At 47.3% G+C, this 26,521-nt stretch overlaps 1 protein-coding gene across 37 annotated transcripts in view; it reads left to right on the forward strand.

Moving 5' to 3' along the window:
* Positions 1-26,013, forward strand: part of magi1b (membrane associated guanylate kinase, WW and PDZ domain containing 1b) — a 204,890-nt gene extending 178,877 nt beyond the window's left edge. For 8 of the 37 annotated variants that reach the window (XM_036983448.2, XM_036983451.2, XM_090241110.1 and 5 more), the window contains 11 exons: positions 4,561-4,592; positions 7,152-7,398; positions 9,868-9,959; positions 12,899-13,091; positions 14,044-14,346; positions 16,101-16,304; positions 18,852-18,945; positions 19,050-19,143; positions 19,766-19,909; positions 21,289-21,427; positions 24,233-26,013. In XM_036983448.2, the coding sequence (XP_036839343.1) occupies positions 4,561-4,592; positions 7,152-7,398; positions 9,868-9,959; positions 12,899-13,091; positions 14,044-14,346; positions 16,101-16,304; positions 18,852-18,945; positions 19,050-19,143; positions 19,766-19,909; positions 21,289-21,427; positions 24,233-25,341 (2,651 nt within the window). In that variant the 3' untranslated portion in view covers positions 25,342-26,013. Of the gene's footprint in view, positions 1-3,867; positions 3,993-4,560; positions 4,593-7,151; positions 7,399-9,867; positions 9,960-12,898; positions 13,092-13,527; positions 14,347-16,100; positions 16,305-18,851; positions 18,946-19,049; positions 19,144-19,765; positions 19,910-21,288; positions 22,808-22,929; positions 23,016-24,232 lie in introns of those variants that run through there. The other 29 variants (XM_036983452.2, XM_090241112.1, XM_090241115.1 and 26 more) reach the window with 14 other exon arrangements.
* The last annotated feature ends 508 nt before the right edge of the window (positions 26,014-26,521 follow it).

The raw sequence follows: 26,521 nt of genomic DNA on the forward strand, positions 1-26,521 counted from the left end.
CTCCCTCATTAGATCAGCCATTTCAGACTGTTAAACTGTGTTGGATGATGGTTTGATGATGGTGATGCCGAAACATCTACAAAGATCTTAGGCTGCCTTACGGCGCCATGTAAGGGATGAAAGCATGCGTTGCACAACATGTTGCTGACTTCACATTCAACGCTGATAACGAATGGCATTGCAGAAAAATTGTACAGTGATCCAATGATCGAGGAATAGAGTGCCAGCAGCTTGGCCTCCAGATTCTGCCCCTGCACTTTTGGGCGACGGGCTTTGTTTGTGTATGAGCCAGAGTCACTGGCGTAACAAGGACAAGGTGAGTCCACCTCCCCTCCTACCTCCTCCCCCTTCTCTTCACACCTCCATGCCTGGGGAGGGGGGGTCATACATCTCAGCCATCTCGGCCTTCCTTTGTTTCCATGACAATACTCTGCAGCACTCTGCAGTGGGGCTTTCCTCTATCAAATCAAATTGTATTGTTCACATACACATATTTAGCAGATGTTATTGTGGGTGTAGCGAAATGCTTGTGTTCCTAGCTCCAACAGTGCAGTAGTATCTAACAATTCACAACAATACACACATCTAAAAGTAAAAGATCGATCAATGTCGGCGTGGCATTGACTAAAATACAGTAGAATAGAATACAGTATATACATCTGAGATTAGTGTGAGGGAGTGGGTCACCCCTCAGCCTGTTCTCTCTGCCCAGAGAGACGGGACAGACAAAAGGAACTGCTCCCAATTGTCATTTCTGCTCAGCATCGTAATCCACTGCATAAGCCTCTCATAGACAAAACATGCATCGCTCCAGGCCTGGATGCTTTTCTCTTCACTGCGGGTGTATGATTCAAAGGTGAGGTTGCTAACGCCTGCACCTTTTCCTGGTCACCTTTTCCATGTCACAGGACTGGGGTGCACATATGTCACTTTCAATCCCATCTTCTATACATTCGCTACTCCGGGTAAATAAACATCTGCATTGGTCGTCTCAGTCACGTCCGTGACAGCCTATTTGTACATTGATGACATGTGGCTCAGTCTGTACTGTGAAATAGCCTGGACCGGCCTGCCGAGGCAACCGTTGCCAAGAGACCATCTGTCAGTCCCCTGTGCGCCTGTTGCTGTCGCCGTTGTGACAGATGGGCTGGGCTGTCGGAAGCCATCCATCTGAGGCCAGATGGAGGGGGGGGGGTGGGGCCGAGACGTGGGCCCAGTGTACCCCCTCCCGCCCCACTGGACATCATAATCGCCTCAGTAATAGCCTCCGTTTAGCAGCCGCTGTGGCCAGCGCCCTCTCAAACTGACCTGCGGCCTCACTCTGTGGACCGAGCAACCTAGTGACCACTACAGCCTACGTGAGTGGCAGAGGATTTCAACTCAAGTGGCATGATGGCATCACCAAAAATGGCAAATGAATAAATCCCATATTGCGGTAGTGTATAAATAGAAGGTATGCTGTTTTCAGATGAAAACAACCATTGCTGATCAGTCACCTAAATCCATGTGGCAGATATGTTCAGTAGTGTGTTTTGAGTTTAAAAAGAAGGCTGGCTCAAGCCTGTGTTTTCTCTCTCCTGCGCAGTCCATCAGTGTGAGAACCAGCCATGCTAGTCCCCCTGTGTGTAATTAAAAGATGGAGGGTGGATGATGCTGTAAGCTGCATCGATAAGAACACCGGTGGATCCAGGGCTCTGCACATGCCCAGCAGCACCACCCTACCCCTGAAACAGAGTGAGAAGTGAAGTAGCTACTAGCTAGCACGTTTAGGACACCCCTAACCTGTCTCTGGCACTGTCACTTTGTCTGAATCCTGGGAGGGGCAGATGCCTCTACATTTGATAATGATTCTAAAGGTCTGTTAAAACTCAGTGCTGCTCTCTGAGGAACTGCACAGTTCCCCTTCTCCCAATCCTCTGGTGTTTTTAGAGAGCTGTGTGGTACCATAAATGGTAGTGTGACTCGTTTGAGGAGAAGAGCGAGGAGGGCTGTGGAGGGAAGGTTAGTACAGGAGAGGAGTGAAGAGAAGGGGCTGAGAGAGGATGAGAAGGAAAGTTTGGGGAGGTGATGAGAGCTTAGCGTGGGTACAGTGGGGGAAGGTTTAGGGAAGGTGAGATGGAGAGGCTTGCTCTGCTGCAGAGTATATGAGGGTTTAATGGCCACCCAGAGGCAGATTAGACACGTAGTAAACAGGATAGTCAAGAAGAGACTGACACAAACACACAGGCTGGGCTGGTCAAATGGTGTTCAGGGTGAGTGGAGTAGGGCGTGGCTGTGGTATGCCAGGAGAGTAACAATTGCTGAAAGAAGAGGAGAGCGCTATAGTGGAAGGGAGCAGGTAGGGGAGAAGAGGAGAGCGCTATAGTGGAAGGGAGCAGGTAGGGGAGAAGAGGAGAGCGCTATAGTGGAAGGGAGCAGGTAGGGGAGAAGAGGAGAGCGCTATAGTGGAAGGGAACAGGTAGGGGAGAAGAGGAGAGCGCTATAGTGGAAGGGAGCAGATAGGGGAGAAGAGGAGAGCGCTATAGTGGAAGGGAGCAGGTAGGTGAGAAAAGGAGAGCGCTATAGTGGAAGGGAGCAGGTAGGGGAGAAAAGGAGAGCGCTATAGTGGAAGGGAGCAGGCAGGGGAGAAGAGGAGAGCGCTATAGTGGAAGGGAGCAGGTAGGGGAGAAGAGGAGAGCGCTAATAGTGGAAGGGAGCAGGTAGGTGAGAAGAGGAGAGCGCTATAGTGGAAGGGAGCAGGTAGGGGAGAAGAGGAGAGCGCTATAGTGGAAGGGAGCAGGTAGGGGAGAAGAGGAGAGCGCTATAGTGGGTGGGAGCAGGTAGGGGAGAAGAGGAGAGCGCTATAGTGTAAGGGAACAGGTAGGGGAGAAGAGGAGAGCGCTATAGTGGAAGGGAACAGGTAGGGGAGAAGAGGAGAGTGCTATAGTGGAAGGGAGCAGGTAGGGGAGAAGAGGAGAGCGCTATAGTGGAAGGGAGCAGGTAGGGGAGAAGAGGAGAGCGCTATAGTGGAAGGGAGCAGGTAGGGGAGAAGAGGAGAGCGCTATAGTGGAAGGGAACAGGTAGGGGAGAAGAGGAGAGCGCTATAGTGGAAGGGAACAGGTAGGGGAGAAGAGGAGAGCGCTATAGTGGAAGGGAGCAGGTAGGGGAGAAGAGGAGAGCACTATAGTGGAAGGGAGCAGGTAGGGGAGAAGAGGAGAGCACTATAGTGGAAGGGAGCAGGTAGGGGAGAAGAGAGAGGGATTAGGGGAGTGAAGAGATTTGTTGAGATGAGCAGTGATGGAGAGGGGAACATTCTCTAAGGTAGCTGGACTGTGGACCACATTACAGTGGCCGTTGAATACAGATGTTGAGGGGATAAGAGCCATAAAGAACTGCCTAAGCCAGCTCAATCCCCCAGATCTCCCTAAAGGATTTACACACAAACTGGCCCTGTTTTGTCAGGATCAGAGATAGACACTTCACCCCATCCAATCCTGTCTGCATGTACAAATGCTCTTACACGCTGAATACAATACATGTATGTTTTACTCGTTCTCTTTATGCTGCTGAATACCATTATACACAAGCGCACACAGATCTGGGCTATGTTTTCATTTTAGTCTCCTATTACTCTCTGTTTGTGTTCATGTTGGAGGCTCTAATGATATTCCTGCCAGTGTGGGACTCTATTAATGTATGAACATATTATTTATGCTAATGCAGGCCCTGCCTGTCAGAGCCTGCCTCCGATTGATGAGAGCGGGATGGAAAGAGCGGAGTGAGCGCGTGCGCATGTCTGTGTGCACGTATGTTTACTAGCGTGTGGGTGGAGGGGAGGGATGGTGAGGGGGAAAAGCGAGATGGAGAGATGAGGGGGAGGGTGAAAAAGAGGAGAGGGAGAAAAAAGCAAGCGCTAGAGCTCGAGACGGGAGAAGAGCGGTGTGACTGCCTCTAGATGCTGGAGCCTTCCACAGCCGAGCGGCGTGCTGAACGGACGCAGAAAGATGGTCTCAGTAAGAGGGGAACTGACGGTTGCCTACCATTTAATGTTCAGTATCTTGGAGTCCTTCTCCATGGGAACGATAGCAGAGTTAGCTCAGAGCTGCCCCTCTCTCGCTCTTTCTACCCCTCTGTCTGTCTCTCTCTCACACACACATATACACACACACTCTTTCTTTCTCTCTTGCAGTGGGTTAGGCAGGGTCTAGCGAGCGGAGCGCTTGGTTAGCCATCGGGGTTGGCCCCTCTTCTGCTGCAGCAGTCAGCCGCCGTGCTAATGCAGATAGATCGCGCTGCCCCCTTTAACGCGGTGCGCGGGAGGGTGGATGCGAGGGAACGAGCCAGAGAAAGAGAGGGAGAAGATAACTCAAGCAGAGACAAGCAGGCTAGCGCTGCTCCACCTCTGGAGTCCCTGTTTGGAGTCCCTGTTTGGAGTCCCCCGTCTGCTCCACGCTGGGGTTTTGTTCTTCGTCTTTTACCTGTGGGGAAGGTGAAATATTATTGTGTGTCGTTAACACGTTTTTTTCTTTCTCTTTCTTTCTTTTTTTTTATCTCCGTCGTGATCTGGATATTGCTTCCCAGGGGTGGCTCCTGCAAAGAAGAGCCCAAAGCTGGTGAGTGCCAAAAATATCTATACCTCCCCCATCCACATCTCCCTTCCATTCTCCCCCATCCATCCCTCTCTCCACTCTCCTGTGTGGAGTGCTAATGTTGGTTGGTGTGTAGAGCATCCCAGAGCAGCGAGGGGTTTTCTCTATCAGGACTCCCGCTGTGTTTTGGTCCTGATGAGAGCTTTAATGACGTGTGTGCTGGGTCGGAATAATGTTGTGTTGGGTGAAACTGTTTTTTGCTGGATGATAATGCTGCACTGGTTGATTATGTTGACCCATTGGTAGGCAGAGCAGGCCTGCTCATGGATATTTGTTTCATTATCTATGCCATGTTCTCCTGGCTTAATGAATTCTAGGTAAATAGATGAGTAAATTAGGCCAGCCTTGGAAAAAGCATTCCAAGCTTGTGGTCCAAGTGTAGAGTTGATTTCTGAGAGTGGTCCAGCTCTTCTTAGCTTCTATTTCTGGCCCCAATGTAGAGAGTATGGAGAAGTCATGTGATTGCTAGAGACTGGACCACTGTCAGTCTGTGTTACCCTCTCCCTGTAGCCGATCTCTTGGGGGAGATGCTGCCTGTGTGCTCTCTCTGTGTTGTATGTGGGAAGAATGGGGGGTGGATTTGTGCTTCTGTGTTTTCCCCTCCTAGATGTATTCTCCCTTCCAGGTCGTTCCACCTCAAAAAGCACAAGAAAAGGATTTCGACACCCACCAGCTCAGATTGTTCTCAAATCTCTTCTGTAGTTACTAACAGATGCTATTAGCATTACGGAATTATTTTTGCTGAAATATAATTACATCTCTGAGAAATTAGGTTAATTGATTGCACTCAAATTGGCAATTTTAATTTATAGGATTAAATTAAAATTGAATAAATATCGTACCCAACATCTTATGTTGACCAAACTTCATCCTACCAATGTGAAAGACATGATTTTTTTTTTAAATCAAAAGCCACCTACATACCCCCCCATGCCAATCCCGCCCCGACAACCAGAATACAGTATCAGTTCTCAATGTTTGGATTATTGCTTCTTCATGCTATGTAACGTATTCCGTGTGAATCTGGTTATGTTTTTTTTTGTTGCCCTGTACAGAAACATGTGTAATTGAAGTCGCTTGCATTGTTTACCATAAAGTAGCATGTTTTGACCACTCGATGCCCCCGTTCCTACTTTACCGCCTCACTATTTTCTCAGTTTTCCTTTGGTAACTTGGGTAGAAAACCTATAGATTTGGCTCATGATGAAAATACATTGTGTGGTCACCTTCACAATTTAAATCCTCCATTAAAGCGATTAAGTCTGCGTAAGAACAAATTCAGTTTGTTTTTACGCTTAATCTGTGTCCAAGAAACAACCCCTTTGTGTATCGTTACAACATTTCAGTCACGAGCCCATTTCTGCATCAATGTTTTGGGCTTGTAGGAAAAGTCTTCATATGCGAATTGCACCATATGGTTAGCCCTCTGAGAGCTGCTACTTATTGGACTGTTCAAGGAGAGTTGGGTTGGGTTGCATTGGGTTGCTAAGAGAAGGACAAACTGAATTGGCTTTTTATTGACTTTTATTTTGAAAGGGAAGTCATATTGAGACTAAAGACTCTTTTACAAATGAGCCCTGCACAATTTAAAACAAGTGCATCAATAAGCAAGCACAGACATGGAGGACTGGCTTGAATTTTCTACCCAAAGTTGCACAGGAAATTACCTATTTCGTAAACATTTAAGAGCCCAGCAAAATGGATAAAATAATGTTGCGATATAGCAAGAACAGTGGCATCTAGTGGTCAAATATGTTACTTCCACACTTCTTTATGGTAAATAATGCAAGCAATTTCAATGACCTTTGGGGAAAAAGACATCACCAGATTCACATAGTATGAAGAAGCAGTGATCCAAACCACACCTTTCAGCAGTGATCCAAATTGGATGTTGGGTACATTATTTATTGAATATTATCTGAATCCTATCAATTTGGGTTCAATCAATTAGCTTAGTTCTCCAAAATCAAATTACATTTCAACAAAATAATGTTTCAGGAATGCCAATCTTACCTGTTTTTAACTACAGGAACAAATTCAGAACAATCTGAGATTGTGGGTGTCATGGCTTGCTGAAATGATATTACATTGCTCTTCAGTTAAACACCCTTCTCGCTGTTACTGTATGTCTCTGAATGTCTCCTCGTGCATTGGGGGATAGGGTCTGCCATTAATGTATTCAGCTCTGTGTTGAACAAAAGGAATAGACGAGCTCAGTTTTTTTTCTGTTAGGATTTTTGACTGAATTCTTCACTTTCCCAAAAATAAATCTCATGAACAAATCTGCTTGATTATGCCTTGGGTATTGTTAGAGAATGTGTTTCTGGTTGACATCACTGGCCTTGATTAAAACGTATGTATTTCGACTGACTTCTGTAATGCGTACTTATTTATCTTTACCACTCTCTCCTACTCTTTCTATCCCTCCTTCTTATGCTATATCTCTCTTTCTGACCACCCTTCTTCTCCCCCTCCACCTTTCTCTCCCTGTCTTACTCCTTCTATTCCCTCTTCCTCATGCAGCAGTTAGCGAGGAAGGACAGTCAGAACAGTCCTGTGCACAGTGTGTCCAGCCACCGGAGTACCCACACTGACTCCCCTGTGCACCCATCCCTGGCCACCCCATTCAGCGAGAGCGCCGCCCCCCCACCCCCCTCCCAGCCCCTGCCCGGCCTGCCTCCCCAGGACGCTCAGGCAGACGGAACCATCCAGAGGAAACCGGACCCCTTCAAGATCTGGGCCCAGTCCAGGAGCATGTATGAAAGTAGGCGTAAGTATTTACTTTTGGTGTTGGCTCGGGTGCGCCCTCTGTCCTGTCGGGTTGGTATTGCAGTCCGGGGCTGGTGACCCAAGACATATTGTCTAATAGTATCCTGTCGTCTTTTGTATATTGACCTAGAGTGGGTGTTAACTTGGTGGGTTAGGGGTGTGGACTGTTTGAAGAGCATTGTGGCAGTTAGAGGAAGAGTGATAACAACAGCCTCTAAGGAGAGTTGGTGATGCTAATCACACTCCTGATCCGTTTAACCTTGACCAAGTGTGTTATTATCAGTAAATAGTGTGCTCTCTGGAACGGACTGTGCCATGTTTACCTCTACGCTACTCTTTAGAACACAGCTCCAGAGAAATGTGGATATAATTTGCGGTGGTGGAGGCGGCTCCAATATTTCCCTGGTAGTCTGGTGAGGCTAACGGGTGCAAGTCTCCCCAATTAACAGGAATATCTCTCAACCGCTGTCAGTCGCCCTCTTGAGTATTGGAGGGTCCAGAGTGTTCAAGGTCTAATCATTTCTCTGGTGCTCCTGCTTTCATCAAGGTTTCATTATTTAGAGGCCCTAAAGGGAGAGGAACTGGGTACGGTACCGACAAAGTTGGCTATCTCCTCAAGTGAGAGAGGATAGGGGAGAGCAATTCTAGAATTCTAAAGAAACAAGGAAGAAGAATAGGGGATTGTTATGTCAACTCAGCTTTATTCAGCACTTGTACATCCCTGTCCTGAGGAAATAGGACTTCATTAACGTTGTGATGACATGTTTACCTGATAGATTCTGAAATCAAAGCCTGGGAGAGCTGAGGCTGTAAACGCACCATTTGATGACCACAATTTTCCAAACCTGAGCAATGCAGGTTGGATAAGTTTTGAAGTCTGCCCATGCTTGATGTTTGCTCAGATGCCATTTTGGTGGTGCTAGCTGGATAGTGGATACTAGCCACTCTTTCTTCAGATCAGGAAGAGGAGATGGGAAGTTAATCTGCTTGTTCTCCAGAGTCAGTCTGAGCTGGGCAGATTGAATAATCTTTGTTTAGTATGGATCTGTTCCTAGCCAGTGGTTTAGAAGTTGAGCTGCTGTATTGATCTGATAAGCTGCCAAGGGCCTGGCTGGGGCCCTTGTGAATGAGAAGATTGAGACGGTTAGCCTGTGCCATGCCCATCTCAGCCATACCCTGAGTCCCAGTGTGGTAGAAAGAGGGCTAGCTCTACACTGTGAGCTCTTCTGATGACTCTGGAACCGATTTCAGCCAAGCTGGCCTCTTGCCCTTCTCCCTCTCTCCTGCTGGCTCTTAGTGGCTTTAGCTGTGGAGGTCTGTATAGTTACATGTTGTATCCCATGGGGGGGCTGAACGCATGGACACACACACAGACAGCTTCAGGTTGTTGCTTGGAACCGTGTTTTTCGGTGGTCTGCCCACCTCCAGTGCTACGTGACCCATGAGCTGTCAGTCGCTGCAGTGCACCGCTATGTAGCAGCTTAGTACCTCCCTGACAGCTAGCTCCAGTACTGCCACCCTCTTCCTCTTCCCTCCTGCTCAGATCTCCTCGGCTAGGGGCTTCCTGACTGAGCCTGAGGAGCAGCACTGCTGAGGCCCTTCTCAGTAATACAGCACCAGGCTGGCATACTGGTGACCTGGCTGAGTGCTAGGGAGAGACTTCCTGTCACCTACCTACAAAGTGAAGAAGGATTTTGTCTTGAAAGACATCTGAAAGGATAGTATTCAAAGAGATCCTAAATATGGAAGTTTGATAAAGTTAGGTACTTAGGGGAATTTCACAGCCGTCTCCTCTCTTGCTTTGAATGGTGATTTGAAGGTATTTTGGGAATAGATCATTTTCTTTTGATGGGAAGTTATTAGATATTTACACATTCCTCAGGCTATAGAGGAAAAGGCTGAATGAGGCAGTGGTGTGGTGTAGAGGCTACCGTAACAGTGCAGTAGAGTAGAGAGGCTGAGTGAGGCAGTGGTGTGGTGTAGAGGCTACCGTAACAGTGCAGTAGAGTAGAGAGGCTGAGTGAGGCAGTGGTGTGGTGTAGAGGCTACCGTAACAGTGCAGTAGAGTAGAGAGGCTGAGTGAGGCAGTGGTGTGGTGTAGAGGCTACCGTAACAGTGCAGTAGAGTAGTGAGGCAGTGGTGCGGTGTAGAGGCTACCGTAACAGTGCAGTAGAGTAGAGAGGCTGAGTGAGGCAGTGGTGTTGTGTAGAGGCTACCGTAACAGTGCAGTAGAGTAGAGAGGCTGAGTGAGGCATGGACCACTGGCCTGATTCAGAAGGAACTGCTGGTGTGCTATGTGCTCATTAAAGCCATGAATTACATCATCAGCTCCCTCCCTCCATCTCCTCCAGTCCTCTGCCTCTGTTCTCCTCTGAAAGGAAAGGGGGGAGGAGGGGTTACAAAGTGTGGGTTGTGATGTAATGATCCAGGATGTAGTGATTGATGCTGATGGATGGTTCTCTGGTTGCAGTGCCTGACTTCCAGGAGCAGGACATCTTCCTGTGGAGAAAGGACACGGGCTACGGGTTCCGGATCCTGGGAGGGAACGAGCCAGGAGAGCCGGTGAGTTGGAGAATTCAACCACACACTAACATCACTGCTCTGCATACGCTGCATTCTGAAAGTATTCAATACTCCTTTACTTTCTTCACATTTTGTTACGTTACAGCCTTGTTCTAAAATGGATTAAATTGTTTTTTCCCCCTCATCAGTCTACATACAATACCCCATAATGACAAAGCAAAAACAGGTTTTCATACATTTTTGCAAATTATATATAAAAAAACTGAAATATCACATTTAGATGAGTATTCAGACCCTTTACTCAGTTCTTAGGTAAGACGCTACAAGTTTGGACACATCTATATTTGGGGAGCTTCTCCCATTCTTCTCTGCAGATCCTCTCAAGCTCTGTCAGGTTGGCTGGGGAGCGATGCTGCACAGCTATTTTCAGGTCTCTCCAGAGATGTTCGATCGGGTTCAAGTCTGGGCTCTGGCAGGGCCACTCAAGGACATTCAGAGACTTGTACCGAAGCCACTCCTGCATTGTCTTGGCTGTGTGCTTAGGGTAATTGTCCTGTTGGAAGGGGAACCTTCACCCCAGTCGGAGGTCCTGAGCACTCTGGAGCAGGATTTCATCAAGGATCTCTCTGTACTTTGCTCCGTTCATCTTTCCCTTGATCCTAACTAGACTCCCAGTCCATGACGCTGAAAAACATAATGCTGCCACCACCATGCTTCACCGTAGGGATGATGTCAGGTTTCCTCCAGACGTAACGTTTGGCATTCAGGCCAAAGAGCAACCTTGGTTTCATCAGACCAGAGAATCTTGTTTCTCATGGTCTGAGAGTCTTTAGGTGCCCTTTGGCAAACTCCAAGCGGGCTGTCATGTGCCTTTTACTGAGGAGTGGCTTCCGTCTGGCCACTCTACCATAAAGGCCTGATTGGTGGAGTGTTGCAGAGATGGTTGTCATTCTGGAAGGTTCTACTATCTCCACAGAGGAACTCTGAAGTTCTTTCAGAGTGACCATCGGGTTCTTTGTCAACTCCCTGACCAAGACCCTTCTCCCCCGATTGCTCAGTTTGGCCGGGCGGCCAGCTCTAGGAAGAGTCTTGGTTTTTCCAAACTTCTTCCATTTAAGAATGATGGAGGCCACTGTGTTCTTGGGGACTTTCAATGCTGAATAAAATTTTTAGTACACTTCCTGAGATCTGTGCCTCGAAGCTCTACAGACAGTTCCTTCGACCTCGTGGCTTGGTTTTTGTTCTGACATGCACTGTCAACTGTGGGACCTTATATAGACAGGTGTGTGCTTTTCCAAATCATGTCCAATCAATTGAATTTAACACAGGTGGACTCCAGTCAAGTTGTAGAAACACCTCAAGGATGATCAATAGAAACAGGAGGCACCTGAGCTCAATTTCGGGTGTCATAACAAAGGGTCTAAATACTTGTGTAAAGTTTATTTTTTTTAATATATATATAATTTTGCAAACATTTCTAAAAACCTGTTTTCGCTTTTTCATCTTGGGAGTATTGTGAGTAGATTGATGAGGGGGAAAAATAATGTAATCCATTTCAGAATAAGGCTGTAACGTAACAAAATGTGGAAAATGGGAAGTGCTCTGAACACTTTCCGAATGTACTGTATATCTATACTCTCTCAATAGGTATTTTAAATTCAGTTGAAAAATAATACACCTTTCAACAGATTCTAAATACCCAGTTATTAGTCTTGGACATTTATTATGAGACTTCTCAGTTTGTTATTACAAATATTTAGTATAGAGTTGTATATATTTTTAGCGTCTTTGTGTGCCATATTTGACTGTTTAATTGATGGTTGTAAACTCCTCTGTTGGAGCCAGATGAATCAACTACAGCAGCAGTGTCAGTCTGCGTGTGGTGGTGGTTGAGGTCTCAGCTCGGTTCTGTTGCTCCACTTGCTCTTTCATCTCCTTGCTGCAGCCTCAATCAGAGAGAAGAATATCTATCCCCGACACTTTATTCCCCTTTTAAAGAGGCCAAGTTGTTTGTTCTTGTGAGCTGGTCTGTACAGCTTTTGAAGAAGGAAAATAATGACACACAAGAGATTTAGACCAGGCTGTGTGCAGCCAAGCGGCGAAAGAGAAGAGGAGACGTACTAGCCAGCTTTCTAGCTGGACCCGGGGTGTTAGTGCTGCCGGAAAGTGTTGTTCTAAAATGATCTTACCTAAGAGGTAGAATATTCTTCAACAAACTTTATCTCATGCTGATGTTCTGTCACGGCGTGCTGTTGATTGATCAACAACCTCTTCTGTCCTCCAACCTCTTCTGTCCTCCAACCTCTTCTGTCCTCCAACCTCTTCTGTCCTCCAACCTCTTCTGTCCTCCAACCTCTTCTGTCCTCCAACCTCTTCTGTCCTCCAACCTCTTCTGTCCTCCAACCTCTTCTGTCATCCAACCTCTTCTGTCCTCCAACCTCTTCTGTCCACTCCTTTTCTTTCATTTTCTCCCCTCCTCCCGCCGCCTCTTTTCCTCCCCCTATCCTCCCCCTATCCTCCCCCTCCCCTCCCCCTCCCCTCTCCTCCCCCTATCCTCCCCTATCCTCCCCCTATCCTCCCCCTCCCCTCCCCCTCCCCTCTCCTCCCCCTCTCCTCCCCCTATCCTCCCCCTATCCTCCCCTATCCTCCCCCTCTCCTCCCCCTATCCTCCCCCTATCCTCCCCTATCCTCCCCTCTCCTCCCCCTCTCCTCCCCCTATCCTCCCCCTATCCTCCCCTATCCTCCCCCTCTCCTCCCCCTATCCTCCCCCTATCCTCCCCTATCCTCCCCCTATCCTCCCCCTCCCCTCCCCCTCCCCTCTCCTCATCCTCCCCCTATCCTCCCCTATCCTCCCCCTATCCTCCCCCTCCCCTCCCCTCTCCTCCCCCTCTCCTCCCCCTATCCTCCCCCCTCCTCCCCCTATCCTCCCTCTATCCTCCCCCTCCCCCTCTCCTCCCCTCTCCTCTCCCTCTCCCCAGATCTACATAGGGCACATAGTGAAGTACGGGGCGGCGGATGAGGACGGGCGCCTGCGTTCGGGGGATGAGCTCATCTGTGTGGATGGCACGGCGGTGGTGGGGAAGTCTCACCAGCTGGTGGTACAGCTGATGCAGCAGGCCGCCAAGCAGGGCCACGTCAACCTCACCGTGCGACGGAAGACCGGCTACGGCGGTAAGGGAACACAGCAGCTAGTTAAACATGGACACTAAGTTTAACTTAGATACTCTTATCCAGAGTGAACGCATTCAAATAACAGCTACATGAAATGAGCATCAGAAGTTATTTGTGTGACCTTGTCTTTCAACAGCAAGAGATGGAGAGAAATCTGTGGTAGCAGTGTTGGCTTTAATCAGACACTGTAATTTGATAGGTTGTCTGCCAGTCATTTTACCGGTAATTCTGTCTTCTCTGCACATTGCTTAATGATCATGGTAGAATCTTATGTAGAACAGAATTCGATAATCTGTCTCAGAATGTTCCTATTTCAAATATAGCAGATGAGCAGCAGTCTGAGCAGCAGTCTATGCAGTAGTACAATCAACAGCAGTCTATGCAGAAACATCAGAGCAATCCACTGCTCCAGGCTCCATGTTTTCTTTTCCATCAGAGCAGTGAAGGGCCCGAGGACAGGGCTGCTATTTGAAGGGTCGCCCCGCTGCTCTTCAAAAGTCCATGGCTGTGTGGGGAAACATTTATCAGAGGCCCTGAACGCGCTCAGCCTGGCTCTGCCCTTCAGCAGGATAAATAAAGTTCCTTAAACGTGATGAAGAGGGTCCCAACCTTCCCCCGCTCCCGCCACGCTCCAGCCTGCCTGCCAGCCACTGATGAGAGGGTGCAGACCGAGAGCATGATGGTTGTCAGAGGGATGAAGCCTCAATGCCAGGAAACCTTCCGTTGTGATGCAATCCATATCTTTAGATGTTTTTGGGAGGAATAGATGAAAGTGTGGCTGTTAGAGCAGCTTGCTCCCTGTAGACCTGCTTCCTGCTACCAGTGTGATCATTACGCCAGGCTGAGTGGGTAGAGAGGAGCACCGGTGTCAATGTTGATTAGCCAAATATTTTATTTAGTGTTATGAGCTGTGTGCTATTGCTGTAAAGTACCTGTGTCAATTCCTCCTCAGGGTCTAAAGGGGAGGGCGAGGTGCCCCCGTCCCCAGCCTCGTCCCACCACAGCAGCACACAGGCTCCCTCCCTGACAGAGGAGAAGCGGACCCCCCAGGGCAGCCAGAACTCCCTCAACACAGTCAGCTCCGGCAGTGGCTCCACCAGTGGCATCGGCAGTGGGGGTGGTGGGGGCTCGGGTAGCACCGTGGTCAACACTGCCCTGCAGCCCTACGATGTGGAGATCCGCCGCGGGGAGAACGAGGGCTTCGGATTTGTGATTGTCTCTTCTGTGTCCCGACCCGAGTCTGGCACCACCTTTGGTAACATCCGTCTTCTCTAACTTTCTGTACTTAAATATAGGTACAGTAGCACATATGCATGTACTGTATACACACACACACACACACACACACACACAAGGTTCCTCTCAATATACAGTAGAACATATCTTTTTTGTAACTAATCACTCTTTGACTACTGGGAACTGTCCCTCTACTTCTATGCAAATGAGTTTGTTAATAGCCCATATTTCTGGTGAATAGCTTTCATCCTCATTCTTCCATCTTCTAGCGAGTGGTGTTCCTCTTCTATTGTCTTTCATTTTGTCAAGCAGAGACACTGAAACCCAGCCCAAAGAACTGGAATATTTATACTGTCTTTCATAATTGATCACAAGTAAGAGCATGTTGCATAATATCCTGTATAATTCAGATGCTCTTACTTAAATGGCTCCGATGAGCTGATTGCAGCAGTTCTAATGATTAGTTAATAAGGGGAAGAGTGTTGTGATATTGTAAGTGGGATCATTTGTAGATGGATAGACCCTCTCCCACTGTCCTCCCGCTCTGCTTGTCCCTCAGCATGCCCCGTTGTCTGCTCTGGTGTCTTTTGCTGTGGTGTGTATTCTGCCTGTAACTGCAACAGAGAGATCTCGCTGCCACGCTCCGTACCTACCTGACCAGTCCCCAGGGTGTCTCTCTGTGTTGGGTGTGCTGAAACACTGCTTAACGTAACTCTCGCTGGGCGTCAAACGATCAGGCAAAGCACATCTTCATGTACTGAAGTGGAAGGCGTTGGCAAGTTTGTACCATTTTGTTTATCTTCCAGGCTTCATATCAAAGAGGAGCACATTGGTTATTGATCAATAGTGTAGAGACATTACATTTGATCTGTATGGATCCCAATTACTCTGACACCGATATATCTATCCATCCTCTCGTTAAACCAACAGATCCTTCTGCGGTGAAACCAACAAAGCTTCTAGTTTGTTCAGAACTCAATGAGTTCAGCTCCACAGATTTGTTCTTGACTGGAGTTGCTGACAGCAGAGGGAGGAAACAGACTTGATTTAGTCTTTGTAGTTCCATGAATGAAGAAGAGGAAGAGAGATGGAGATGGAGATATGTGTTATATTTCTCTGTAATGATCGAGAGGCATTCTCTAGTAGGGTAGAAGCCTTTGTGCCGCTGAGGATTGTGGGTAGGAGAAGACCCGAGGGCCCTTGGCAGAGAAGTTGTCTGTGTTGTCTGTACGTTTGTAATCTAGGCTGCAGCTGCAGGTGTCTGTCTCATCAGAGCTGAAGGTTGACATAGTTTCCTCATTATTAGGTTTCAGCTGTACAAGGGATGTCAGGAGAGATTCACTAATGCAAATAGAAGACCGTGTCCTTTGGAGCAGCACTAGTACATACTGTTGACAGAGAGAGATGGTCAGTGACACCTTGAGTATTTAGTATGGAGTCCTAATTCATTTGAATGCAGTACATATAGACTATGTAAAGGCATTTTTCATTCAACATTCCCTCTCACTTGACCAATGCTTTCCACTTCTCACGGGCAGATTCAGGCACAGTCTGTTGGCACTTGGCCTCGTGGCTTTGGTGAATTAACCCTTAACCTTCTGTCTTCCTTTCTCTCTCTTCTCCTCTTCTTCCTCTGTCCCTATTTCTTCTTATTCTCTCTCTCTCTCTCTCTCTCTCTCTCTCTCTCTCTCTCTCTCTCTCTCTTTTCAAACAATACCCCCACCACCAACAATGTCACATCACACACACTATGAATCACACAAACGCAAAAAGCTGGAAATGCATGTGTGGCCATGCCCCACAAAATAGGTCGTATTATTGAGGGGAGCCCTGCGGACCGCTGTGGGAAGCTGAAGGTGGGAGACCGTATCCTGGCCGTCAACGGCTGCTCCATCACCAACAAGTCCCACTCGGACATCGTCAACCTGATCAAGGAGGCCGGGAACACGGTCACGCTAAGGATCATTCCCGGAGACGGTAAGACAGAACCCTGTTTCTGGAGAGCCTGTATGTTTTCTTTTCAACCCTAATCTAGAACAACTAGTTGTACTAATTAGCTGGTTGGTTATAATTGGGGTTGGGGTGACAATCTACAGGAGGGTTACAGTAGCTCTCCAGGAACAGGGTTGGGAAGATCTAGACCTAAGACTGTAGATTTCAGCAGCTGGGATCAACCTGCGTCATAGGAATATTTGTGCATTGCATCAGTTAATGTACAGTATACACCTTTTGCTAGAAGAAAGCCTATCTCAGTACATCACCGTCACAGTGTATTACATTTCCAGTGTTCTAGTTAGTCTGATCACCCCCGCGATGTTGACAGAGCTGCTTCTCTTGGATGGGAGGGAACTTTCTAGTGCAGTCGTGCATTTCACATTCTCCTGAAACATTCTAGAGTAATTCAGCTGTCAGAGGCTGTAACGGTGTGTGCGTTTGCGTCTTACTTGGGGCTAAGAGCTCTTGTTACACTGCACTGACAGATCACCCTGGCATGCTGTTTGATTAAGTGAGAGATGCAGGGAGAACGCCAGTGTAAACACTAGTCTTTGTCAACCTGCATGTTGGCGAAATTGTCCATGTTGCTGCTGTTTGGGCTGTTTTTACAGATGAAAGCCTTTTTCTGAAGAGACATGATGATACTGAGCCACAATTGTTTTGAGAAAGTGAGAAAGTATGGGAAGGGGGTGGGGAGGGAGGAAGGGAAAGCACAATGGAAAGAGGAAAGTGGGAGAGAAGGAGTACGGGATGAGAGATGCAGAGATTGAGGGAGGAAAAGAGAGGGAGGGAGTGTGTGAGGATGGAACCTCGGCTGCAGGCAGTTGACACCAGGGGTTGGAACCAAAATGATTTATCAATCGTTTCGTTCTGAACCGAACCACATATTTTGTTGTTCTGTTCCACTGTTCTGACCAGGAAAATAAAGTTCTGAACCAGTTCAACCCCAAAAAAGTACTGGTTTACATCGTTCCTTTTTTATCCTGTGATATCAACAGTTTACACTGAGCTCATTAAATTACTTTACCAATCAGTGTGGATAGATCAGGTAAGCTAGTTGTTTACATGAGTAATGGACAGACAAGTGTAGCCTATGGCACAAGATATGACTGAAATTGTAAGGCCGGGGAGAGAGCGAGAGAGGGTTGAGGAGCAGAAATCAATCGCTGGGCATCTTGTTATGACATGCATTATCTGAATTAGATCCACAGAGTTCTACCTAGGAGCGGCTTCCATGAAGGAACTTTGAGTATTCTTTGAGCTAGCTAACTAACAAGCTTGAGCTAGTAAGTGAACATGCTTGTGTGTGCAGAGCAGCATCAGAATTAAAAACACATTTGACCTTTTTTTGTAGTTAATAAATCCAATGTTAAACTTGATAACTAGGCCTATAGTATCCTAAACAAGCATTGAAAAGTGATTCCATTCTTCTGTAGCTAAGAAAAAATATTTCCAACCCCTGGTTGACACCGGCCTAGATTGGAGTTAAGCCAATGGGATCCAAGAGGACTAGTGTGGGAGTGATGGATATATGAAACTGGAGTTGAGCACAGCCGGTGGGGCTGGGATTAGTCTAGGGGTAGTTATTAGAAACAAATGAGGGGGGGGTGTTTGGAATGAGGAGAAGGTGGTGCGGTTATTATGTGTTTATTTAAGGGTTACGGTCAAGCATGGGTCATTGATTACACAAATGATGCCATGTGATTAGATGAAAGCCATGAGTATAGCACTTCCTCCGGTCCAGGCTTCCGTATATCCCTGTTTGAATACATTCTATATAGAAAATGTAATGGCCCTGCTACTCTATAGCTATCAGTGTTCCGGCATCAGCCAACCGTCAGCCGTTGAGGAAATGCTTCCTTTGAAATCAATGAAAGCTGTTTCACTGCCCGTGTTACGCTCGGGTTGCGTCACTTCCAATGGCAGCGTCCATGCTCAAGAATCGGCGAGATTCAATTCTTGATGGCTGTCGCGGTCGTTCGCTCTATCTTGTGAATAGAAATAATGAGAAATAAAGTTCATTTTGGTTGCATATGGCCTCGACTATACACAACTGGTTATTTCACTAAGATTTATGAAGTCAAGAAGCTACTACTGCTAGCTAGCTAGCTACATTAAATAGCTAGGTTCACAATGTAAACAAAAGCAACTTGTGTAATTAGAGGATCATTAAGTAAAACGACTAGCTGCAATTTAATGAGTACTTGTGAAAAACTGGACCAAAGCTATTGGACTTACGCATAATGAATGAATATGGTACTGTACAATAGAGGGAAATAGAATGAAGACGCTCTCAAAACTACACGCTCTGTGTAGCAGGTAGAACGTCACATTTACACAACGCTGATGGCAAAGCAACGCAATGCTTATTGTGGAGCTGAAGTGTTGGCTTATGAAGGGTAGTGCAGCTGCTCTTGGTAAATTTTTCTCCCTTTTGTATTTTGCATGGTTCAGTCTTCGGGCCCCTGACTCTCCTGCTCTCTTTCTCTCTCCTTCTCGCTCCCTCTCTCGCTCTCTCTCTCTCATCAGAGTCCTCTAATGCATCACTGCTGACCAACGCTGAGAAGATCGCCACTATAACAACTACTCACACAGCCCAACAACAGGCTACACCTGAGCCCAGGTGCGAGGGATTCTGTGATACATGCTAAGCAATTAGGTCCTACATACATGTATGCCTATTAGCAAAGATGTTTTACCAATATTTTGTCATCTTTCTCATTCCAGAAACAACACCAAACCAAAACAGGAGTCCTCTTTTGAGTTCAAATCCCCCCAGGCCCCTCCTCCCCCTGCCCCAACAACACAACCTCCAGCCCAGGTAAGGATCTGTCCAGCGTTGCCAAGGCCCACCTGTCTCCAACTGGCAAGCCTGCAGGCCGAATTTGTATTATTATTATTATTAATTCGACATGTGACTGTAAAAACACCAGGAAATCATGATTTTAACCACCTTGCGGTCAATTTGCAGTCTACAAATTATTCATACTTATGTTCCAGCCCCCCGACCATCCCCTCAAGTACAAAATCGGCCTGTGGCTGAATCTAGTTGACGATCCCTGCCCTACAGCAATGTGTTCCCTCTAATTGTTTGTCACACTAGGGAGATGCTTTATTCTGATATCATATTGATTAGTTCATGAACAGAGCAGGGAGGGAGGGTGTTGAGTCTGTGTCCTTGGCAGTGCCCTTGTAGTGTCTGTGGCTCTGTGTGCCCTCTCTGCCTGCCTCAAACCACCCCATAGTCCAATCCATCTATTATTCATTTCACCCACCACCACTCTCGAACTCCGATCAAATAGGTGTGACTTTCCTTAAGGTGCCATTCGTTCCCACACTGAAATACGAGCCATCCGCAAGACAGACGCACACTGGCAAGTCTAGCCACCGCTGAATCACCAGTCTGACATTGCCGTGTGTATGTGTGTGTGTTTTTTCCTCAGGATGCTGGCTTCTACTCGGTGGACCTGGAGAGAGAGAACAAAGGTTTTGGGTTCAGCCTGAGAGGAGGTCATGAGTACAACATGGACCTGTATGTGCTGAGATTAGCCGAGGATGGAGCAGCTGTACGCAATGGCAAGATGAAGGTATGTATGACCCCCATAGAAATCTAAAGTTGATGCATCATATTTATTCCACTCATGTAATGCTGAACACCTAATACAAAATGAAAACACAAGTTTACCATTCCGCTGAGTCCTACATGGTTAATTGATTTCCTTTATTATTTGTGAGTATGTGATGTATGTAAATAACATTGTATGTTAGCAAGGGCATCTGTCAGGGAGGTGTGTGTGTCACTGTTCTGAGCAGGGCTTGTTAGATGAGGTATGAATAGGCCCAGGTTCTGTGAGGCGGAGAGAGGTGTCAGTAGGAGACCCAGTTCTGTACAAGTGGAATTCCCCCGACGGAGAGAACACTGACAGATAACTTGAGGCGCAGAGGGAAGAAAAGAGAATTAGAACAGCATTCTCCCTCTTTCTGTCTCTGCCTGCATGAGGCAAACCTACAGTTCTTTGACACAATTTATTTTCCTTTTGTACCATTGTGGATTTATAGAAAGTATGCCTTCACAGCAGTCAGAGTAGTTGTTCTTTACGTTTTAACTATACTCTAACCTTTCTCCCTCTGGCACTTCTTATGTTCCCCGCTGTTGCCTTTTTCATACGTTTTGTTAACTCCTGCCTTTTTCCCTCCCCTGTTCACCCCCTCTGCCCTTCTCTCCTCCTCCCCTTGTCCCTTTCCTCCCGTGTTCACCCCCTCTGCCCTTCTCTCCTCCTCCCCTTGTCCCTTTCCTCCCCTGTTCACCCCCTCTGCCCTTCTCTCCTCCTCCCCTTGTCCCTTTCCTCCCCTGTTCACCCCCTCTGCCCTTCTCTCCTCCTCCCCTTGTCCCTTTCCTCCCCTGTTCACCCCCTCTGCCCTTCTCTCCTCCTCCCCTTGTCCCTTTCCTCCCCTGTTCACCCCCTCTGCCCTTCTCTCCTCCTCCCCTTGTCCCTTTCCTCCCCTGTTCACCCCCTCTACCCTTCTCTCCTCCTCCCCTTGTCCCTTTCCTCCCCTGTTCACCCCCTCTGCCCTTCTCTCCTCCTCCGCTTGTCCCTTTCCTCCCCTGTTCACCCCCTCTACCCTTCTCTCCTCCTCCCCTTGTCCCTTTCCTCCCCTGTTCACCCCCTCTGCCCTTCTCTCCTCCTCCCCTTGTCCCTTTCCTCCCCTGTTCACCCCCTCTACCCTTCTCTCCTCCTCCCCTTGTCCCTTTCCTCCCCTGTTCACCCCCTCTGCCCTTCTCTCCTCCTCCCCTTGTCCCTTTCCTCCCCTGTTCACCCCCTCTGCCCTTCTCTCCTCCTCCCCTTGTCCCTTTCCTCCCGATGCTCACCCCTCTGTCCTAAACACTCTGTCCCCATCCATGTCTCACCCCACTACCTTCCACTCTTCTCCTCGCCCTCCTCCAATGTCTCCCTCTCTCCTTCAGGTGGGAGATGAGATCTTGGAGATAAACGGTGAGAGCACCAAGGGCATGAAGCACGCCCGCGCCATCGAACTGATTAAAAACGGCGGTCGCCGCGCCCGCCTAGTCCTCAAACGGGGCGACGGCTCGGTGCCTGAATATGGTGGGTCAATCTACGAAAACATTCCCTTTTCCCCCGTCTTCACCCCCTGAGCGCACACACACACACTCCCCGTGGGGGAGGGGCGGGTTAGGTATACGAGAGGACGCCTGTCTCCTCTCCTGTCCTGCTATGTCCTGTGCTGTGCTCTGGGCCTTCCACTGACTTTCACTGTCCACTGGGTGTGTCTGGTTTTGCTCCCTTTGGGTCTGGGTCAACCGCTGTCACCTTTTAACCTTCTGCTGTGTGTCACTGAGCGGGGCTCGGCTTGGGGAGCAGGGCTTTCTGGGACGCCCCAAGGATGATAGTGGTATATGTAACCCCTTGGGAAAAAGAGGGTCACATGGAAAGAAAAACAATGAAAGAACTTTGAGGAGAGAAAAAAAATCTAAAAAGATGAGTGTTTCTAAATGTGGATATACAGTATGTTTATTGAGTCCTTGCTGAAGTATATTTTTAGTGTAAAAAAAGAAAAAGAACTTGATCTATTGCATCCCGTGTTAAACTGGGAAATGCTCTCTGTTTGGATTGCATCTCCAAGCTTTAATATGGCGTAATGAACATATTTATGGTATTTATTGAAGGTGAATGTAAGCTACTGAGTTTAGGACTTCAGTCGAGACTGTCTTGAAATGAGAGCATTCTAATACTTTCTACCATTTCATCGGGAAATTCACATTACTTTGTTTGACATATTCACAAATCCATGGACTTATTCTCACCTACTGTGTAACTGTCATTGGAAAACTGTGATTCTGGAGACTCATTCCTCATTCCTGACAATTCAACTCAATTCAGCTCCACCTCTACAGACATTTTTGTAACTAAAAAAAAGAAACATTTTTACAAGTATTTTTGTTCATGTACAGAGCCATGAATCAACCCACATGTTCATCTCGAAAGTATATTGCTGCATGAAGTTGTCGAAGTTTAAATCCAAATGTTTATTTTATTTTTGTCAATTTTCCATAATATTTATGGTATATTTCATTTTAATTGTAGTGATCTGTTAATTGATAGTCACAATTCATCTTATAGCATTTTTGATTTTGGAAAATGTTGTCCTTTTATTCATATATTTTGTTGCTCTGAGGATATGCTGTCTTTCCTGCACCAATAAGACATCTCTGTGAGGTTGTATATTATACTTGTTTTCTTCTACTTTTAGTTTCCACTCTGTCATTTATTTTCTGTTGGCAATGTAAACGGCTTCATATACTGTGTCGTGTGTGCATCTCGCTGTCACTATGGGGTTGGTGTCACGTGTGTGTGTGTGTGCTCGGTTCCAGAACTTTTCACTCAAGGATGGGGTTATTTCCTGGACTGTCTCTTTCTCTGAATGATTAAATGTTCAAATAAACACCTTTTCCATTGAAAAATAAACAGACAATAATTCTGATTTCTTCTGCCTAATGTTTTAGTAATCTAAACCCTTTGCCTCTTTCTCTTTGTCTCTTTTTTTATCTACCTTTCCTTTTGTTTCGCTGGGCTCTTCCTTCCTTCAGAGATGGTTGCTCCCCATCTCACCGCATGTATGAGATCCTCTAATGACAAGCTGGGAGATCCTAGTTCCTACCAAAATCAGACCATGGTTTGTAGCTGTCCTCTCCATCTCTCTCCTCCGGTCTCGCTCTCTCTCTTTCTCTCTCTCTCTCGCTGTGTGCTGTGGCCTCAACTCACCCGTACCGTGCCTCTGCTCTCCATGCATAAGAATCCATTCACCCAGAATGCATTGCCAATACCGCCGCCGCTGTTGTCATGCTGACCAGTAGGAATGGATTCATACATCCCACCTTTCTCATTCAACCTCTGGGCATGGCGTGTTCACTGCTGACATGGCGTCTCCAACGCATCCGTTAGATTCATGTCACGTTGGTTTGGTGATAGTGGTTGTGGGATATTGGTCAAGTTTTTTGTCTTTTCTAGACATTTACTCAACCAATCAATCCCTCCTCTACTGCTGTTTCTCTCTTCTCTTCAAGCTATTTACTATTTAGTTGTCTAGTTAGTATCTGTGCTTAGTCCTTTAATGACCGTAGCATTGGAGATAAAACTAGATCCAAGTAGAGTTACTAAGACTTTTAGAAGCTGTCTTGTGGCACTTTGATTACCCTCCATGTGGTTTATTCAAAGATCGGGTGAGGTGGTTAGAGTCCGGTAAGAACCAATAGCACTGCAGTCATGTAATGACGATCAATAGTCTCTTATCTCCTTGATTAGTCCCTAAAACCGTTCCGTACACCTCCTTTATCCAGGGTGCTGAGCCAACTCCCTGCATTCTTTATGGAGTCCAATCTGTGAAACTAATTTACAACCACAATGTTGTTCCGAAACCAATCACGCTCATACATTATTTACATCATTACTCAATTCAAAAACTCATCTTGGTTTTGTTAGCTGCATTAAATATTGATCTCACATCGAAGGCATCGCCTGAGCATGAACGAGTGATGTCAAACTATCTCAATCAGCATCAACACCATGCAGCGCGCAGCATTTTAACCAACCGTTGGTCCCCTTCAGCTCATTTAAGCCGGACTGTTCCACCAGTCCTCGTATAGTACGTTGCTGCTTTTGGCTCATACATAGCAATACTAATAACTCACCATCAGCTGTGGCTGTGCATCCAAATGGAGAATTGATGTAGCCGTGTTTGTTTGCTGATATTAACATTAGAATTGGCAGTGTTACAAATAATGTTAGCAGCCTGGTTATTGGTCACACTAGTTGATCTAGTCTAGTCAGGGAGTCTGTGAGAGCAATGTGTTTCATCCAGAAACCTGTGTTGTATGTCATGTTCTATTCCAGACCCCAGCATCGACGGTGCCGGCCCAGCCGCAGGGGTACAAAACGCTTCGGAAGTGAGCACCCTGCCCTACAACAACGCACCATCGGACACGAACGCACCAGTCCCTCACAAACCATCACGGAGCAAGAACAAGAAGGGCCACCACCATTCCAAACACCGATCCCCGGAAAAGAAGAGCCAGGGAGGGGCGTCTGGGGAGACAAGGGCCTCCAAGCAGTCCAAGAAAAAAGTTGACAGGAGCCAGAGGTCTGGCGGGGATACCCACGGCACTCACCACCGAGGACACCACTCCCCGAATAAGGGCCGTAGCCGGGCCCGCAGTGCAGAGAACACCCTAGACAGTAGACACAGCCAAGAGCACCACAACACCCACCGCTCTCCCTACAGGTCCACTCACCGCAATCGGTCCCCCTATGGCCACCGGTCCCCCTACCGCTCCCCCCACCGCTCACACCACCACTCCCCCACCCGCTACCGCCGTACCCAATCCTCAGACCCCTACCGGCAGCCCTCCCTAGACAGACAGCGACACAGAGAGCCAGAGAGGCCCAACGGGGAGAAGGCACCAGTGCTGAGGAAGCCTCCTGGCCCTGTGCCCAGCCCCTTCCTGGATGAGAGCCTCCTACAGGAGCCCCCAGCCCTGGACCAGCTCAACAGGGAGGTCACGCGACTGAGGGAGTCCAGAGAGGAGCACCTGTTTGGGGAGGACAGCCTTCTGCTGACGGCCTCCAACCTGGAGCGTGACTACAGAGGAGACAGCCTGTTATCTGCTGCTGCCCGTGGCCAGAGAGGGGAGATCCTTCCCAGGGTCCACACCCCTGAGTCAGACAGCGCCTACAAGAGGTACAGCTCACTGCTAAGGGGCCGCTCGCCTGAGAGGGTGGAGAGAGAGCCGCGCTCCCCAGACCCCCACCATAGAGCCCGTAGCCTGGGCCAAGACATTTCACCTGTCAGAAGCTTCAGAGAACCGGAGGAGGAGGAAGAGGCAGCACCCAGACTGAAAGAGTATTACAGCACACTTAAGTCTAATGCCAGCCGTGCTTCCAAAGCTCTCCCGAAGCCCAAGCGGAAGGCCCATAAAGATGGCACCAAAGACCTGAGCATCTGATGGGTCATCTGCTGTAACACAACCAGCCTTCCCTCCAACCTCCCCACAGCAACACAGTTCCCCCTCACCACTCAGCTCTACTCTTCACACAGCAGAACACACCTGGACCTTGGATGAACCAAATGTATTGATTATATGACATTCCTGCTTTCCTACTAGACAGTGATTCCAAAACCTATCAACTTTTTCTGTTTGTTGGATTTTTTGGGGGGTCGTTAGTTGGTTAAGCATTGTATATTTATCAGAATTTTGCAGAAAATGTAAAACCGAAAAAAAACAATGATGTGCCTAACAGTTATTTTAATGAGTGTATTTTTCTTTTGTCTTTGTTTGATATGAGATGAGTGTTTTCTCAGCCGAAAGTGGTATGTACTTTTCCACTGAGCCCAAGGAGGTAGGCATTACACAGCCCCAGTGACTGGTGCCACTGACACAGATGCTGTGCATGTCTTTACGGTTTCAATGTCTTCTCTTTTCTTTCTCTCCCCCAGTGCCACTGTTTTTAGACATTTGACCAGACTATAGCACAAGCCTGCATTTGTTTGTATATTTTTGGACAGTGTGCAGTATGTGTAAATTCAGAGGTGATCATTTTAAACAAATGAAGGGGAGGATAAAGTTGAACTATGATGATGATGATGATGTTAAAATTAAAATAATATATCAAACATATCTTCTGTTTTTGGTATTATTGTATTAGAATGAATCAGTGGAAATGTGGAACATTTAGATGCGAGTCTTGCGTCTTATAACTACTTCAAGACTTTACCAATATGTAATGTGGCTGATATCCCAAGAGATGACCAAATGGTAGAGTAATAATATAATACGTCAAAGCAAAGTCAAGCGTTGTTAATTTGGATCTGTCTGTTTTATAAACCAGTGTGCTTCTTTGCTCTCTGTTCTTCAAATGAGAGAGGAAGAAAGCTGTGTCCTCAGATGTCAAGACGATGACAGGAGCCAGTGGATGGGGACACCAAGGTCATGTTCTCATACTCCCAGACCACAGACAGAAAGTGATGCAGACAGAGGCCACTCAGAGGTTTTCCTTTAATGAACCTATCAGCTGTCAGCTTCAGGGCGGGCAGGTAGACGATGGAATGATGTTAGATAGATAGAACTTATTGAAAACGTGTTCATGGCCTGGTGCATAAAGTTGTCTCATAATGAAAACGTCTAT

This window comes from Oncorhynchus mykiss, chromosome 7, assembly GCF_057628025.1.
Source record: "Oncorhynchus mykiss isolate SJ-2025 chromosome 7, ASM5762802v1, whole genome shotgun sequence".
In the NCBI taxonomy this organism is placed as follows: domain Eukaryota; kingdom Metazoa; phylum Chordata; class Actinopteri; order Salmoniformes; family Salmonidae; genus Oncorhynchus; species Oncorhynchus mykiss.